Source organism: Euprymna scolopes, chromosome 23 (assembly GCF_053919585.1).
Source record: "Euprymna scolopes isolate OS-2025 chromosome 23, ASM5391958v1, whole genome shotgun sequence".
Lineage (NCBI taxonomy): Eukaryota > Metazoa > Mollusca > Cephalopoda > Sepiida > Sepiolidae > Euprymna > Euprymna scolopes.
Window position 1 is genome coordinate 813,036 of NC_136504.1, and position 19,295 is coordinate 832,330.

Below are 19,295 nucleotides of genomic sequence, written 5' to 3' on the forward strand. Positions count from 1 at the left end.
AAACATGATTTTAGTACAATGTAGAAAATGACGTCTTGCAGTTTCGATGGGAAGTTAAGAATAGTTATATCAAACACATTTTCCTTCAGAGAGAGATGAACTTGAATAATGAAAAAAAAACAAAGTCACAACAGAGAGAGGTATTGTGGTCTGAAATGCTACCAAAGGCAAAATAAGCTTTTGTAATTAAAAACTTAAAAAATTAGTACAAACCTGTTTGTGTGCAGTCTGTAGAGTTCTGTGTAGACAAAAAAAAAAAAAAATGAAGAAAAAACTGACCGCCTTTTCTCTTTATATGCTTGCAAAATTGTGACATAACATGCAAATGAGATGCTTCTGGTTGGATATCAAAAGTCTGATTTTTCAGAGACTGGGTTGATGTTGGATTTGGATGTCAGAGTAACAAGTGTTGTCAGCAGTGTCGTATTCTAGAGTTGAGTTTTGAGTGTGTTGAGATTCGGCGTTGAGTTTTTACAGCAGAGCGTTGATGTTTGGAGTAGTGAGTTTTTGACAGCAGTGTGTTGAATTTAACATTTTTTAACCACAGGTATGTTATTTGCCCCTGAGCTACACAGACTGATTTTAATGAACTGTTTTATTATATACTAGCGGGGGGTACCCGGCGTTGCCCGAGTGTTTGGAGGTGTGTTTGCTCGGGCGGGGGTGGGGGGTGGGGGGTTAATCAAAACATAAGAATAAGCGAAGTAAAAAAAACTAGCGTAAGACAAACAAACAAAGAAAATGCAAAACAGAAAAACGAACGTTAAAATAAAAGAAATGTGAAAAATAGCTTAAATAACCCTGCTTTGGGGGTTACCCAGCGTTGCCCAGGTGTTTTTGGGTGTGTGTGGTCGGGCGGGGGTGGGGGAGGGGGTGTTAATGAAAACCTAAAATAGAAAAACGAACGTTAAAAAATCTGAAAAACACGTGAAAAATGGCTTAAATAACCCTGCTTCAATATTAAAATTTAAAAAATCAAAAAAAAAAAAAAAAAGACATCTCACACCACGATTCGAACTCAAAACCTTTAGATAATGAGACTGCGCTCTAGGCAACGGAGCTAAGACGACGTTGCCGAAATTGTGTCGCTTTTTCAAATATTTAAAGTAAATCAGGTTACATCGTTGTATGACACATGCGTAGAAGCGAATTCGTCATGAGAGGAGGGTTTTTGCTGACCCCCCCCCCTGTAGAAAAGTGATGATTTTAGGGTGAAAAAATTAACGTTTTTGGCCAATTTTTCGATATTTGTTGGGCAAAGGTTGGAAGTTTAAAATGATACCGATCTGGCGAAAATCTGTGACCCGTGTGGAAAGTTTTTGCGAGACATACAAACACACAAACATACATACATACACACATTTTCGCTTTTATATATATAGAAGATAGACACACATGCATATAACAATAAAAGAATATTTTAACCAATGGACGCCACAACTCACCAGATCATTATTCAAAACCATAGCACTCATCTACTTCAAATGAATATATCCCTTTCGTGGGACATATCACCCCTAGTAGTGTGAAAATAAATATACTATACAGCCACACCACAAGTTTTGCTTCTAAATTTCAAATATTAATCAAAATATTTTGTGAGCTGGGAAACCAAGATTTAATCCTCTTTCAAGTTTTAAAAACTAGTATTTGATGTCTCGTTGCTAAACACCTTAATTAGATGAGGATCAAGAGTAAGTGGAGCAATTCGGGGAAAGGAGTGAAGCCCTCCTCTACATCTTGTTATAGTAGCAAAATAAAAAAGGAACCTTTGCATAGCCTTTGACTAAGGTTGAATCATTTTTTTTTTATTATTATTATACTAGCGAGGGGTACGCGGCGTTGCCCGGGTGTTTTTCGGGGTATGTGAAAAAAACAGGTGCCCGTGAAAAAAAAACGAAGCCTTCACGACGCGCAGTTGGAAAATAGTAAAGTGTTTAAAAAAAAACAGGTGCGCGTTTTTGATTAACGTGACGGTGATAGGTATTCAGCAGTAAGCATTTTGTGCGGGACAGTTTTGAATGAGGCGAATAAATCGGTTTGTTTGTTTTTAAAAACCCGCTCCCTGTTTATGAGGAGGAGCGAAATGAAAGCTACAGTCTGATATGACGAAGTTGACATTGAACAAACGTTACTTAGCTGTCTTGAGACAACTGGCTTTCGGCCTGTTGGATTTATTTGCTTCCCCACTGAGCAAATTAGGCACAAGGCCGTTTTTTAATGTCGAGATAGAGGGAGGTGGGAGGGAAAGGGGGGGACCAGCTCCCGAGAGGTGGGAAATGGGAGCTGGATAGTAACTGTTGGTATGAAGGGTTGCCCCTACATTGACCAAGGTCAGATATGTGGGGTTACTCCCACATATGGTCTTTGCTAGTCATAGCTTGCAGCATCTGTCGGAACAGATACTACATTTTGATCTTGACGCCCGGGCCCCGGAGGGGTTTTGGGCTGTGAATTGGCTTTCGACCTGTGATTAGAGTCGAGTTTCGCTTTTTTTTTATACCGAAAACCGAATGTAACGTGTGCCGATGTGAGAAATGTGGAATAATTAACGTTTGAAAGCCAATAAAATTAAATAGACAGGCGAGCTCCATGGGTAACTCTGAGATATTACAATTTATAGATGATATAAAAAGTTTTAAGAAGTTGTGAACCGAGCAAGCGCTTCTCTGAAAGAAGCCTTTTGTGGACATCGAGGAAAAGCGTACATACATACATACATACATGCATACATTTTCGCTTTTATATATATAGAAGATAGATGGATAATAAAATTTTGGATCACACTTCAAATGTTTCTAAAGCAACTTGAGCACATCCAACGATGACACTCGAATTTGGGACATTATTTTTTATTTATTTATTTTTTTTTATAAAGGGTCACTACTTATCAAGGCTTGGGGGCTATTCGAGAATAATGGTTAATGAGTATACGGTAGGTCAATGGGACAATATCATAGTAATCGTTAGTAGTGGAAATTTGGTAAATTGGATTACTTAAGGGGACAACTCATCAAGAGCTGGTTTATGTTGGATTTGAAGATGACCATATTGTAGTCAGCTGGAAAGCAGACAAATGGAACAGAGTTCCACAGGCGTGCAGTTCTAAGAAAGAAGCTTTGTTCATGGAATCTATGTTTAGGTTTAGGCACAGATAAAGAGCCACTCCTAAGTTGCTATTACTTTCAAGTCCAGCAGTATTTGTTAAGATCTTATTTATGGGTTAAATAGAATTTCTTATTTATTAGTCCTTTGAGCGGTGTTTCTAACAAAGGGGGAAGAATTGCTGTTTTCTTGGTTACAAGCCATATAACACTTATTGTTGGCAAGTTTTTGACCTTGAAGTGTTTTTTATAGCACCTTACATCAAGTTGCTTCGTGCAAAATAAGCATTTATATGAAAAAAAATGATTCTATTTTCTCATTTATAATATATATATATATATATATATATATATTATAAATATATATATATATATATATATATATATATATATATATATATATGAATTTTTAGAATGTGATTTCTTGATTGCAGTGAAAATAACTTCAAAATAATGTCAATCTTCTAAGCAGAAAATTTTACTTACTTACACAGGAAAAAATTCACTCCCGAATCGAACAGAGCTTAATATCGATACACAAACAAATGAAATGAAAATCACACCGGCACACACGTATATATGCATGTGTACACCTCCACACATAAATCAGAACCAACACATTAAAACACACACACACATGCACGGCCACACACACAAGCTCAAAATTCTCCCCCTCTCTAATGTAACACATTGAACAATATCAACCTTAATTTAATACGAAACCAAGAAATACCTAGAATCACAGTGTAGTATCTGTCCTGATACTACACCCACCTCTTCTACCCTCGGTCATCGGAAGAGAAATCCTTCGTGACTGAAACGCTTTTATTCTTATTCTCATGCCTATCTAGAGTGCCCCCTTTTGAGGAACAGGATTTTCCCCACACTAAAAATTAATCCTTTGTCTAACCCTGCCCACGTGGGGAGACAAATATAAACACTAAGAAATACCTTATGTTTATTCATAAATATTGTCCCTTTATATCAACAAATGTAATTATTAAATTATAAAAATTACGAATATCCCAACAGACTGATTAAAACGAAAATCTCAATAGAAAGAAATTAAAATCAAAAAATCAAAATTGAATGATAATCTAGAAATGAATTCTAGATAAAGCCTACTCAAACTGTAAGACAGAACACGCATTACACAAACCAATGCAAGGAAACACGCACATATACACCCTCCCCCTACACACGAACACAGACACACTTATATGACCAAGCACCAATGCACCTCCATGCAAGTAAGAAGAAAAATAAAGAAAGAAAAAGGAAAAAATAAGAAAAACTGACCATGTACTGACCCCACCCCCGCAATAAACAAGAGAAGGGGAGACACTCATGAAAACTTTAGAAACATTTACAAATCTTCCACCTTCTTATATATATATATATATATATATATATATATATATATATATATATATATATATATATATATATATAGATGATACAAGATGTTTCCAAAAGGTTGGAAGATTTGTAAATGTTTCTAAAGTTTTCATGAGTGTATTTCTCCCCTAACCTTGTTTATAGCGGGTCTGTGTTCATGTATAGGGGGAGTGTTTTTATTTAACTTACTATATATAGAGAGAGAGAGAAAGAGAGGTTATTCCAAAAGTTTAATATATTTAAAATCAATTAACCAATAGTAGTGTACATATATCAATAAGAATTTAAGCCATGTGAATTGACTCAAATATTAAGCAAGATGATTAACCTTTCGGTAATCAAGCATTTATATTAAAATTGTCTGGTTTATGTCAAAACAATTGTAATATCCGTAATTGTCTTTGGTTTTTGCCAGTGTGTGTGTGTGTGTGTGTGTGTGTGTGTGTGTGTGTGTGTATATAATATATATATATATATATATATATATATATATATATATATATATATATCAGGGGTGTGCGTTCCATTATAAGTATTGATTTAATTTGAATAAAATAAAATACACATCAAGTGCGCTTGAAAGCAAAATTACAATGCAATTTTATGAAAATAAACAAATATTTTACTTGTTTGAAATTTATAATTTAAATATATTTCAGAGTCAAACTCCAGTATTTTGTTCTTTCTTTAAAAGTCAGTAGTAAAGATCCGCATGTCGTCTCTTAGTGGTTGTATTTTGAAATGTCTGTAATGATGCATTGACTACACAAGATTAACGTCAGGGGTGTGAGTTCCTTTATAGAAGCGTTGATTTAATTTGAATAAAATAAAATATGCATCAAGTGCGCAGAGACACTGTACATATTGTTATTACAGTTATAGTTACAAAAATTTTTTAAAAAACTTTTTGAATATGTTACAAACTTTCTGAAGAGGGTGCTTTAAAGAACATCTGAAACGCGTTAGAACAATTTCAAAAAATGATTTCAATGAATTAAAAAAATTATTACAATGACCTAAATAATTAAAAATGAAAATATGAAATAATAAAATAAATAAAAAAACCATAACCATTGTTGGTGACTCCACTCATATATCAAAATAGAAACATCATACATATTGTTGTTACAGTTAATGGGAGAAATATTCAGATTTTTTTTTTTTTTAATTTTACTTGGAAAACTCATTGAGACGATGGCATTACCATTATATAAAAACACGTTTTTTCTTTATTTTTCAGTTATTACCGTGGAGCTGTTGGTGCTCTTGTTGTTTATGACATCACAAAGCCATTGTCTTTCAGTAATTTGGAGAAATGGCTCGGAGAACTCCATGAACATGCCGATCAAGACGTCTGCATTATGGTCGTGGGCAACAAAACAGATTTACGCCATCTGCGCGCGGTGACACTAGATGAAGGACGGTTATTAGCAGGTAACGCATCGTGCATCCTCACAAATTGGAAATTGATTTTTCACAATCTTTGAGATGAGGATTCTTTCTATTATTTGGAATATTCAAATTACTATTTTCACGTTTGTCCATCACACAACTCATGACATTTCAAACGATGTAACCTTTGACCTTCTTCAGGTGCATCTTTTTCAATTTGGGAATATGGTGTATCCACGTAGCATCACAGGTGAAAGGGTTGGTTGTTCAAATGACAGTCTTGTGGAGATTGAAGGTTATATCCTTACTGCAAACGATAATAACTAAAAATTACATAAATTGACATTGTTACCTGGTCATGGTTGATGGAATAAGAACAATCTACCCCCTTTATTTAAAATTCTGTACCGATTCCCAAGTTTGAAAAAATGCACCTGAAGGAGGTGGAAGGTTACATCAACTGGAATTTGGTGAATATAACAACTAATAGTTCGAACATTGCCTTTTATATTTGTGTATTTGTGGTGTCGGGGATTTTTTTTTATATGGAAATCTCTCCAGACAAAGCATGAAGACACTTAATGTAAGGAGCTAAAAAAAAAAAGAAATTAACAAAAAAATAAAACAAGCTACTTTAAGGTCAAAATCAGCCAACAGTGTGAGATGACTAGATTCTGACCCAGAAAACAGCAATTCTTCCCCTTTTGTCAGAAATATCGCTCATCCAATGTGAGGAGTAAAAGACAAAATAAACCAGTTTTCCAATACAAAAAGTTGATATAATGAAGGGGATGACCTGCAAAGGACCAGGTGTGTTTTGTGCTTAATGAGATATGATTTGAACATTGTCTCAGTGATAACGAAAACTCATCCGTCATGTGTTGTCTCTGTCGTTGAAACGGAGATGCTGGCTACAGAACAGAAAGGCAAGCTGATTCAGGTTATGCAAGTAATTTGTTTAATACAATCACTGATATGCAAACCTCAGCATCATCATCATCATATTTGGTTTAACATCTGTTTTATATGATGGCATGTGTTGGACAGCTTTTAAACATTGACTTCTAAACTGTTGAGATGAAAACAAATTCATCCACAAGGTGGAACGATAAAGTTATCACCCTAAAGGAAACAACACTACAGCTTTATTTTAAAAATTTTATTGAAAAAGGCAATTCAAGTAACTTGGTTATGTAGTAGAGCTGACATCTATTCAATGTAGCCGCCTTCAGCCTCAATTACCACTTCAATACGGGTTTGGAACTGGGATCATGCCTGTAGGAGCTGGGCAGATGACAACGATTAGGCTGGCTTTGGTGTTGCGGGAGGTCATGTAGGTGATGTTCTCGACGTATGACCGAACAAAGTAGTTTAGGTCAGGAGAGAGGGCGGGGGCAGTAAAAGAAGAACACAAAGTCATAGCACTCTTGTGAGGTGGCATGATGTGTCCTCACTTGAAACCATACTAAAAATCATAACCATGTCTGGAAACTTTTTTATCACCCTGAGCATGTCCCTGTTATTTGTGGCAAGCCAGCGATGCATTTTGAGGGTGTTGGCAATAGTTCTGTTATCATAACTTGGATTGGTAGAGAGGATGAGTTGTACAGCAGTGCATCTCCGAACTAGCTTGCTGAACATTGTATTACTTTCAGCTCCTATTGCTCTTTGGATTTGTACACAACTGGCCAACTAGTAGATGGTCTGCAACAAAAAAGAAAATTTGTTTTCATCAATCGGAAAAGGAATCATGTCATATTTTCTAGAGCAATAATTGTATCATCTCACCCTGTAAATAAATAAATATGGAGATGTTTTGTATTTTAAAGAGAAATAATTCTTCCCTTGTCTCACTTACCTCAGATATTTTGAGAAGAGTTACGTCCCTTGCATTCATTTCAAATTCCAATGGACATGCATCACATAATAGCTTTAATTAATAATAATTATAAAAGTAAATTTTTCTTTCAATTGTAAATATGTTATAAATATTATTGTTGATTTTTATCCAAACTCACTTTCAAATATTCGTCCTGTCTCCTATCATATCAATAACTGACACGATCACATCACAAACAAAATTATTTGAACTGTTCTACATCCACCAACCTAAGAATTCTCATATATTATTTCAATGTAACTATGATAAAAAAATCTTTCTTGTTCTGCATACATCTCTTCATACTTTCCAGATTTAATCTTCCTCTGAAATCAACAGATCAAAGCTTGTTTTTAAGACTCATATTACAGATTAATCATATCATTTCTCTCCATACATTGCATGTCCTTAACTCTCACTGTCCAGGTTTCGTTTCCATATATCTGTAGCAGCTGATGTTTACACATCAGCATCCAAAACCAAGATATGTAAACTCGTTTGTATCACATTGTCTGTGCATACACTATCTTGAATAAAAACAAATCATTATATTTTGGACCAATTGGAGAACTCTCTGAATTTATTTGAAATAATCTTTCTGAGAACCACCTAAATCCTTTAAAAGCCAGATTTTTCTTCAATAAACCAGTGGAGCACACTTGACCCGAGACCACAGATCTGTGTCACTAGGCACTCCTCTGTTGGGCTCTTATCTCTGCAAGATCTCTCTCCACTCACACACACACATACACAAACATTAGCAAACACACAGATACACACATAACTCATTGACTCATTATCATCTGTTAATCTGTATAAACTGTATTGATTGAAATATTTCCAATCTTTCTCACTAAACTCTCTTCCTAATAGGAAATCAAATGAACATTGACTCATATAAACAACTTTCAATGAATTGTAATTTATTTAATTGAGCAGAGAAGTTTGGATTATGATTTTCCTGACCCCTGTAACTCATAACTCTTAATTAATTGATTAAAACTTTTTCAATGTCTCAGCTAATGTCTCAGCTAATGTATCCCCCTTATTTTTACAAGAGCTCTAAAAATGTTCACTAACATTCTATGTTTTTCATATTGCTGTAAACTTACATTTTAAACATATATAAACTATCTCATTTGTGAATATATGCATTCTTAACTCCTTATTTAGTTTTGTTTACTGTATAATGTGTCTCTTGTATTCTCACATTTAGTTATAAACACAAAAACCTTTTCACTGAAAATATTTCTCTGAATCCGACTCATCCCAAAAATACTTCTCCCATTACAAAACACTTTAAAGTCATTCCACAAAACTTGTAAGAGACACATACACTAAAACTGAAGTCAACTTGGCTCCACTGATAATGATCGTGGCTAGAAACTGTGTTTTTATTACCCTGGACACGTCCTTGTTATCTGTAGCAATCCAGCAATGCATTTTGAGGGTGTCGGCAATGGTCCTGTTGTCATAACTTGGATCGGTAGAGAGCATGAATTGTACAGCAGCAGATCTCCGATCTCGCTCATTGAATATTGCATCACTTTCAGACATGATGAAAGGCTCCTATCACTCTTCTTGAAATTTGTACACAACTGGACAACTAGTAGATGGTCTGCAACAAAAAAAGTCATCTTTTCTAGGGCAACAATTTTATTGTTTCATCCTGTACATGTTGAATTTTCTCCTGTGAATTTCGGTTTGGCTTGTCAGTTTTCAGGATTATTTAATGTCAAAGCAAAATTCACACATTGTAAAAGATTATTTGAACACAAGTTGCCATTTTAATTCTAACAGAGGGGTCAGATTGAGGTGGGAGTCATAGCCTTCTCAACTATATCAGCATGTGATGATTATGACAAGTTCAATAAAATTTGATCTTAGCATAGCTGATTCCATAGTCTGCCATGTTATCCATTAGTCGTGGTGGGGTGTATAAAATTTAAACAATCGACTTTTTTTCTGTCTATTGAGATCAGAAAAGATGTAGGAGAAAATTGCATTCTATATTTTATTTTATTTCTTTTTCAGAAAAACATAAGTTTTCCTTCATTGAAACATCAGCTCTTGATGCAACAAATGTAGTAGAAGCATTCAATAATCTTTTAGTTGGTAAGTATACAAGTGTGTGTGGGTGGGTGTGGGGGGTATGAGTATATACTTAGAAGCTACCAATACATTAAAACGGGTACAATAAACATATGGACTCTGCCATCAATGTTGACGTATGAGGTTCTGCCATAACTATGAAGTTGTTCGTAAATCCACGCAGATGATTTGTTTATAGTTGTGAAGGTTTTGTGTGGAACCAACCACACTTTTTGGTATTACTGCTAATCTTTGTCAGTGCAAATGATTGCCACAAGACAGAGCATACAGTAGACTGCAGGTTTTTACATCGGAGTGTACCTTCTTGATGCATGTCTTTATGAAGACTAATGAAATAACACACATATATAGGTATGTGAAAATATATGCTTTTGCATTCACTTTCTATTTTTTATACAAGGGATGTGCTAAAAGAAATGCCTACTAGTTTATTCTGCCTGAATGGATCAGAGGGGATTATAAATTGCATTACTGTTATGACTGAATTTATGCATTTATGATTGTAAGGTTTCATCTCTCTCTGTTGCAGATCTTTTGAGACTCTAAGAAACCAATCCCCTGTCATGAGCATGTGCTAGAAGCAGAGAGACATCATTGAATTGGTAAAAAATGCATTGAGAATGTGATGACTATATAGAAAAATAAATTCTGGGGCACAAAGAAATCACTCGTTTTAATGGTGCCACTCTCATCTTTGTAAAATATTAAGAGGCTTTACTTTTGGAGCGACTCTTGTATAACAATAGAACATATATATATAAACAAATGTTGGTTTTAGTTTTTTGTTTGAAAAAAAAAATGATTGATAAGATGAATAAAATCTTGGTCTTTGAAATATAACAAAAAATGTCATTTGTGGGTACATATTCATATATATATATATATATATATATATATATATATATATATATATATATATAATACATAAGTTTAGAAAGCCAAATATAACATTTTTTTAAAGAGACAAATAATTTATTTGTTTTAAAATCAAATTTCCAACGATTATAGTGTCTTTGTCAGAATCAGTTTGTGTTTTTTCTTTTTCTTTCTAAGTAAAGCTAAAATCTGTCTGAGTAATATTTCCAGATGTCCAAATTAGGAGATACAAGTTAGCATGTGTGAAATGAATTAGTGAAGATTTTTTTTCTCCATGATAGAAGTATTGCTTAAATTGAAATACATAAGTTTAGAAAGCCAATATATACAACATAGATTATTTTTTAAATAAGCAAATAAATATTTCTTTATTTAAAAAAATTTTCATTTAGTTGAAAGGAAAGGTGGAAAAGCATAATTTATCTGTCTGAGCTGAATGTAAAAAAATGTTCCTCTTTTTCTTTTCCAAGAAATTTAAACCTCTACCCCACCCCCCTTTTTTTTATTTGCTTTTTTTCCCTTCCTTTATCTTTTAGATCTAAGTCTATCCTTGAAAAATTTTTCAAAAAAATTTGGAAGAAGTCTTTTAATAGGTAAAATATTAAAATCTTGTCACATACATGCACGTCAATGAAAGTTGAAATACAGATTCTAAACACAGTCTAACAGAATTATATCTTAATTTTAGTCTCCTTAAGGGGATATAAAACTAGTGCAAAACAGTTCTGTACAAGAAAAAAATTTTATCAATTCTTAGATGGGTATTCTTCTAGTTGAACAATATTCTTCTAGTTGAGCAATATGTTTAGAAAGTTGACTAAGCTGGCTTGTATGACTGACTGTTGCAAAGTCGAAATTCCAACTGCAAATCTTCTCCCTCATAGTGAGAAAAATGAGACAGAAAGAGAGAGAGGGGGGAAAATATGAATGCATATCAAGAAGAAAGTTGAACAAAGAAGTTGTGTTCTTTGCCATATTTTAATAACATCTTTTCATTTTACATGTCTTCTCACAAGAATTATAAAAGTTGGGCACAAAGCCCCACCCCCCTCCCAATTATGGGAAACTCCAGCTCCTCCACAAGGGTGCTTATCATTGTGTCTCGTTTCTTTGTTGGGACATAAGTTACTACCCATTCAACCCAATTTAGTAACAAAAAATTCAAACATGAAAAAGGGAGTTTTATGAATAACATATTGGATAAATTACAAAATTATTAAAGCAAAAATATCTTTCACAATTTCTTTTTAGACATGTAGAGAAAATTGTAGTGAGTGTGAAAATAACGTGCATCAAAAACGCCCACATGTCTGCGCATCTTGTAAGGTTCAGCTGCTGAATAATAGAAAAAAGAAATGGCAATGCACAGTTGATTTTATTCTCAGCAATCATACAGACGAACATGAATTCTCAACATTCGTATGGAAATTAGAAGACCTTGGACTGCAAAAAAGCAAGCCATTTGAAGAACAGGAAAGTTCGGTTTGAGGAAGGTGAGCCGTGCATAAAAACTATGTCGAGGCGTGATAGAACTGAGAGAACACATTGAACTTTTAAACTCCTCGGCCTAACGTTCACAGGAAACATGAGTTGGAACAATTACATTGAGAGCATTGCCAGGACCGCTGCGAAGAAGGTAGGCTCTCTCTGCCATGCGAGAAAGCTACTAATGCCCGAAAGTATCCTGTACCTCTATAAAGCCACCATTCGCCTATGTATGAAGTATTGTTGTCATATTTGGGCTGGTGCATCTGCTACTAGTCTCTCGCTCCTAGACAAGGTCCAAAAGAGAGTCTCCAACTTGATAGGTCCTGAAGTGTCATCTAAGCTTCAGCCTCTGTCCCACCGAGGAAATGTTGCATTCCTCTGCCTGTTCTACAAGTATTTTTATGGTGAATGCTCTGACGAACTGTGAGCACTTGTGCCCCCACAACGTAAATACCCTTGACAAACCTGACAAGCAGCTAAATCCCACCCTTACACAGTAGAGATCCCTAGATGTAAGAGAGCTTTCTACTCCTGTAGTTTCTTCCTCAGAACCACTAGACTTTGAAATTCCATTCCGGGTCCCTGCTTTCTCAACTGTACTGACATGCAGAAGTTAAAGTGTAATGTGAACCAACATCTTGCTGCCCAACTCCCTACATAGTATCCCAGTAGCTTATGTCCCTGATAGTAGCCCCTTACACCAAAGTGGCAATGTGCCTTGTTTGGGGTGAAAATGTAATTAAAAAAAAAATTTTTAAATAAAAAAAACTTAAAAGTTCGTGTGAATTGCAGTATCAGTGAAAAGGATTTCTGTAAATTTTTATTTAGATAACAAGATGAGGATTACTAATTCCTATTATTCAGATTACTCTTCTCATTATGGATGTTATTCACATGTCTAAAAAAAAAGTTAGAGGTTACATCATCCAACACATGAGAATAACATCGAAGATGAGAACCGTAGTAAAAAATATAAATCCAATAAACTTTTATTCATTTTTTTTTAAATGGGAATACGACAGAGTGCAAAATAGTCTTTTTGTGAATGTTTTTTTCGTTTTCAACATTTCTAATAAAAATGCTGTGAGTAAAAAACCTATAAAAACTATTGTAAATCTTTTTATTTATTAGATGACTAGGAGTTATCTCCCTTGAACTGTGAGGCTCATTATCAGTTCTAGCGAAATTCGAAAATTGAAATATTGAATTTCAAGTGAAACCAATGGTATCTACATAATTTTCATGTCGCAGGAATAAAAATATCCGAAAAAATTACGAAAAACGATATGATAGAAAATAAATTATTAATGAAAACTGTTTTATCAAAACAATTAGCAAAAATTGTTTTGATAAATTAGCTAAAGATTTTCAGTTTTCAGAAAAGATTTACTTTTTTGTTACGATTCGAACTCTCCATTTTTTATTTCTATTTTTTTTTTGTTTTTGTTTTTGCAAAGCTCAATTTTCACTAATTGTCTTAAAAACCGTTTTCATTAATAATTAATTTTCTACTGCATCGGTTTTCATAGTTTTTGGATATGTTCATTACTGTGACATGACAATTCAGTAGATATCATTAGTTTCACTTGAAATTCAATATTTTAATTTTCACTACAATAACGAAGAAGAACCTCGTTTTTTCTGGGTTTTTTTACAGGATATATATATATATATATATATATATATATATATATATATTTGTTTATTGCATTTTCACCCCAAATAAGGTGCAATGCCACTTTGATTTAGGAGGCTACTAACAGGGACATAATTTGCAGGTACACTATGTAGGGAGTTGAGCAGAAAGATGTCTATTCACACTTGAACTTCTGCATGTTAGTTAGGGAAGTTGAGACTCTGAAAGGAATTCCAACGTCTATCAGTCTGAAGGAAGAAGCTATTCAAATAGAAGGCTTTCTGGCATCTAGAAATCTCTACAGTGTAGGCATGGGAGTTAGCTGCTTGTCGGGTAATCATGTTGAGAAAGTACAAGGGCTTGAAGTTCTTTGGCGCACTTACTATTAAAATACTTGTAAAACAAACCGAGAGATGCAACATTTTCGTTGATGGGAGGTTATCATGTATTCACTATCTCTGTCTTTAACTACTTGAAGTGATTGGAATTCCAGGAACAGACATCATCACACTATCTTCTGTGTTGTTTACTGATATTTTTGCATCCTTTCACCATTCTTTCTAGACATATTAGTCGATTGGTTTATATTTTGTATATATTTACTGGGTTAATTACAAATCTGAAATTAGAAATCTAATAATTTTTACAAATTGTAAAAACTTTACATTTTTCTTCATTCAATTTATTATAATTTAGTGGCATGTATCAAACACACACTCTGACAAAGAAGTTATTAAAATATTTGATCAAATACAATCTCTTATAATCCTGAATTCAATCTAATACAAAAATAAATACAGAAAAATTTTATTATATATGTACATGTAATAGAATGAAAATGTCATATTTCAAAAATCATGTAAATTGATCAAGTAGTTTTTTTATAAATCATTTTATTTATGATTTTTAGCGATTTTAATAGTAAATTGTATCCATTAAAAGGCTGAATTGAGTTGTATGGCTTTATTTAAAACATGGCGGATCAAAACACAAACTCACTCATAAAAGTTGATTTTAAAATTTTTTTTTTTTTTTTTTCAGTTACAAAAAAACCTACTTGATCAATTTATATGATTTTTGGGATATGATATTTTTGTTCGGTGATGGGTATTTACATCATAAAGACTTTTTTGTATTTTTGTTTTTTAATTAGGTCGAATTCTAGATAAGTACCAATAAAAATGGGTCGTCTTATTTTGTTCCCCTCTTTCTTAACAAAAGGATGAAAAAAAAATTAATCTTTCTTCACTCATGTGTCTTCAAGAAAAACATCCCAAAAATATAATCAAGAACTGAAAGGGGTCTCTTCTTGGTTGTCAGTTGCGTCTGGAAGATTTTTCTGTTCATTTGAACGATTTTTTTGGTGCTTATTTACATTGATAATCTTCTAAACTAACGCATTTCAGGTGAAAACATTAGTATATACTTACGTATCATGGTGAAATTAGTTTAAATTTAAAAAAATTATGAAAAATGATCTGGGAGGAGATGCACTAGATGTATTTTTAACAAAAACCATCCACAATTACATTCTGTTTAAAAATGGCAGACCTTAAATTTAAGTCAAGTTATTTTGTCATACTGAATTGGTTGTACAACTCTCCCATATATCTACTATTATATAAAAGGAATTTTGTGTGTGTGTGTGTGTGTGTGTGTGTGTGTGTGTGTGTGTAAGAGTTCGTTCCTTATGAACGCCGAAATGGCTCGACCGATTTTTATGAAATTTCCCACAAATTTATTTTATGTATCTGGCAGTGTTCTTAAATAGATTTTGAATCAGAATGTCTTTGATAAGTATTGATAATCAAAAAGTTCAGATGATGGAAGGAACGGGTGATTTTAGCCAAAGTAAACACCACATCATAAGTGCATTTGAGAAGTTTTATTACCACACAAGCAGAAAGGCTCGGTATATAAAATCAACAGTAAGTTTTTTGATATGACAGGAGTGCATTAGAAATGAATTTTTCTGTTTAGAGCACAATTAAACCATAATTAACTTTTTCATTTAAAACTTAAATTCAAGCCATTATCATCACACAAGCAGAAAGGCCAGTATGTTCTTTGATATGACAAGGGCATGTTTAAAATGAATGTTTCTGTTTAGAGCACAATTGAATAATGATGCTTGACCTTTGCATTTTAAACCTTAATTCAAGCTGTTATATATAAAAATAAATTTATAAAATAAAGAGTAGGTTCTCTACAGTGCAATGTGAACTACAATGTATTATGAACTAAGTCACTGCAGGAGGGGGTCATGTGAAGCTTCCTCCCAGTGCACCACAATTGGTTCCCAACTAGAGCAGGAAATTAGTCGATTTAATTGAAAAATGAGCAATTTCATCGATTTTGATGACAATAAAAATATGGGAGTGTGAAACATTTGTTGATCATCATACAATCCCAGGCAACGTCATATCTCCTTGCTAGTTAAAACATACAATAAAACTTGATAATTCGATAAATTCTGTTTTTACTTGTAGTTAGTTTTTTTCTATTGGATCATTTTTTGTAACTTTTGGAATTTATACTAATTTCGACATGCATGTAATGTTTTCACCTGAAATGTGTTGGTTTAAAAGATGAATAATGTATATTCATTCTTTTTGTTATCCTCATCTTTATTGTTGTCGTTTCACCACATTTCGGCAACCTCATCCTCTGGCCTTCTTTAGGTGATTAACCGTGATTGGATAAGAATGCTGAGTCTTCTAACTGTATCCCTAGTAATTACTGCCTTCCATAGTTGTTGTTGTTGTCTCATCACGCTTTTGGCCAATTAATCCTCTGGCCTGCTTGGGTAAGATTGGAACTGTAGAAACTTAATGCCTCTATCCACTGCAGCATGGGACCTGAAGGCGTAGTGGATAGAGGCGTTGAGTCACTATGATTCCAGGTGAGCATTGTCTGAAGATAGTGGTTTCAAACCTACCTAAGCAGGCAAAAGGATTAGTTGCACAAAGCGTGGTGAGACAACAACAACTATGGAAGGCAGTAATTACTGGGGATACAGTTACAAGACTCAGCACACCTATCCTGTTGCAGTTAATCACCTGAAGAAGGCTGGAGGACGAGTTCGCCAAAATATGGTAAAACAACAATTATAAAGATGAGGATAACAGTGCGCAAAAGAATGACTACACAAATTATGAAGCCTCATCTCAAAGGATTTTAAGAAAATAATAAAATATAATAACCAATGTAAGCAAGCACCATTTTTTTTAAATTTTATTATTCATTTCTGATATATAATATGTTTAAAAAATTGTTTATTTTTATAAATTATGAATAGAAATTAGTTAAAATAAGAGATATTCCTTAATATTTTTTGTCACTTGGAAACTTTTCAATAATTTTGAGGAAAAGAAGCAAAAAAAATTTCAATTAACGTCAAATTCTTTACTTATTTTTCCTTAATTTTCTTTTACAGATATTTTCAAAGTTCAAGTTGAAAACAAACCCTTGGATGATTCTCAGAAAAATGCCTCTAAAAAATTAAATAACTCTCGTGACACGGATAATAAAGGTGGAGGATGTGGCTGTTAACTCTAATTATTCAATAATGCCCCCCCCCCTCCAATTTTTTTTTAATACCCAACAACAACAATAACAACAACAAAACTGCTGCTACTACTACAACTACTGCTACTACTTTTAGTAGAACTGTTTCTTCCATGAATCATGGCAGCTTTTTTTCCTCATTCTTTTCTTTAATTTTTGTTTGGTTCTTATCTAGAATTCAACCTAATTAAAGACAAAAAAATCTCCTGAAAAATCTTTATGATGTATGTACCTGTTGCGGAACAAAATTATCATATTCCAAAAATCACATAAAAAATACTTGATCCATTTATATTAAGAAAATTATTTTTAAACGATTTTAAGAAATTAATGTGAAATCACTAGCATTACAAGACAAGTTTGAATTATTGTGAAGATATTATCCCTTGTTTTTTTTTCAAGATGGCAACATTCCCTTTTTGCTTACTCATAAAATGTGCTTTCTTAATTAAAAATAAAACTACTTGACCAATTTTCATGAATTTTGGAATATGACATCTTCGATTCATGATGGGTATATACATTATGAAGATTTTTCTGTATTTTTGTTTTTTTAATTAAGTTGAATTCTGGATTTGCACCTTTTTGTTTTTACTTTAAAAATCTTATAACTCCACCAGAGGAGTCCGAAGATCTGAAATTTTTATGATCAACTCAAATGGCCCCTAACTGTTTCTATCTGCTGTTGAATTATTAAGAAAGACACCGAATATCTAAAATTTTTGCATTTTGTCCCCTCCATTTTTTAATTCTATTTCTTCCATTCACATGGAATAATGACAAAGACTTACACAACAATCAATGTTGACTTAAAATGTTACATTTCTGAATGTATGGAACGGATATTTAATAACAGTCTATTTGAATTATTCGGACTGCTGTTCTCATCTTAAGTATTATTTTCACATTTCCATTGATGTGATCTCCTACCTTCTTCAGGTATGTCAGTACGGACGATACTCAAAATACAATTGTGAATTACTTAGGATTTCTACCCAGTCATGGCTAACAGAACAACAGCATACTAGCCCCATGGATTAAATAAAGGGTTCTGTTTAAGATTCCGTGCAGATTCCCAAGTTCAACAGAGAGATTTTCAAGCTCAACAAGATATATCTGAAGAAGACCAAAGGTTAGATCGACCAAAATATTGTGAAACTAAGACTGAAGATGAGAACGGTAGTCTGAATAATGCAAATATGAATTCTCAATTCTAAGTTTCAAAAACGTATGGAACAGATATTTAATAAAAGTCTCTATGTTATATTTTTATCTCTGTGCACAGTAAGGGCTGGTTAAAAATTAGTCTGAACTTTTGTAAAGGATTCGCATGGACATTTAAGAGATACGAATATTCTTAAACGCTGACTAATACATATCGAAATGTTTATAATTATAAATTGTTTGTTTTTAATATTGGAAATTTATTCCCAACAAAAAATAGTGTCTCGTGTATTAAGCGGCATTTTTTTAAAAAATTTTAATGCTATTGCTTGTGTAGATAATCTTACTAAACACACAATTTTATTTATTTATTTTTTTTTTTAGCGAGTCTTATTTTTCATTTTATGGTATACTGGTTATTGTTCAGAATCTACATGATGTATGTACCCGTGACAAAACAAAAAAAAATATCATATTCCAAAAGTCACGTAAATTGATCAAGTAGTTTTATTTTTTCAATAAGAAAATCAAATTTTATGAGTAACAAAGGAGCAACTGTCTCAAATCGCCATTTTGAAAACAATCTCAAGAAGCAAGTGCAAATAACTCAACAATAATTCAAAATGCAAGATTTTTGTGATAATGTCTACAAATTCCCATTAAGCATTTAAAAATGATA

General features: G+C 33.1%; 1 protein-coding gene across 1 annotated transcript in view; it reads left to right on the plus strand.

The window, feature by feature from the left end:
• Window positions 1-18,852, plus strand: part of LOC145245718 (ras-related protein Rab-11B-like) — a 138,288-nt gene extending 119,436 nt beyond the window's left edge. Inside the window, exons 4-6 of the mRNA XM_080107257.1 lie at window positions 5,743-5,936; window positions 9,808-9,888; window positions 17,322-18,852. Of these exons, the coding sequence (XP_079963383.1) occupies window positions 5,743-5,936; window positions 9,808-9,888; window positions 17,322-17,437 (391 nt within the window). The 3' untranslated portion in view covers window positions 17,438-18,852. The remainder of the gene's footprint in view (window positions 1-5,742; window positions 5,937-9,807; window positions 9,889-17,321) is intronic.
• Window positions 18,853-19,295: the final 443 nt, after the last annotated feature.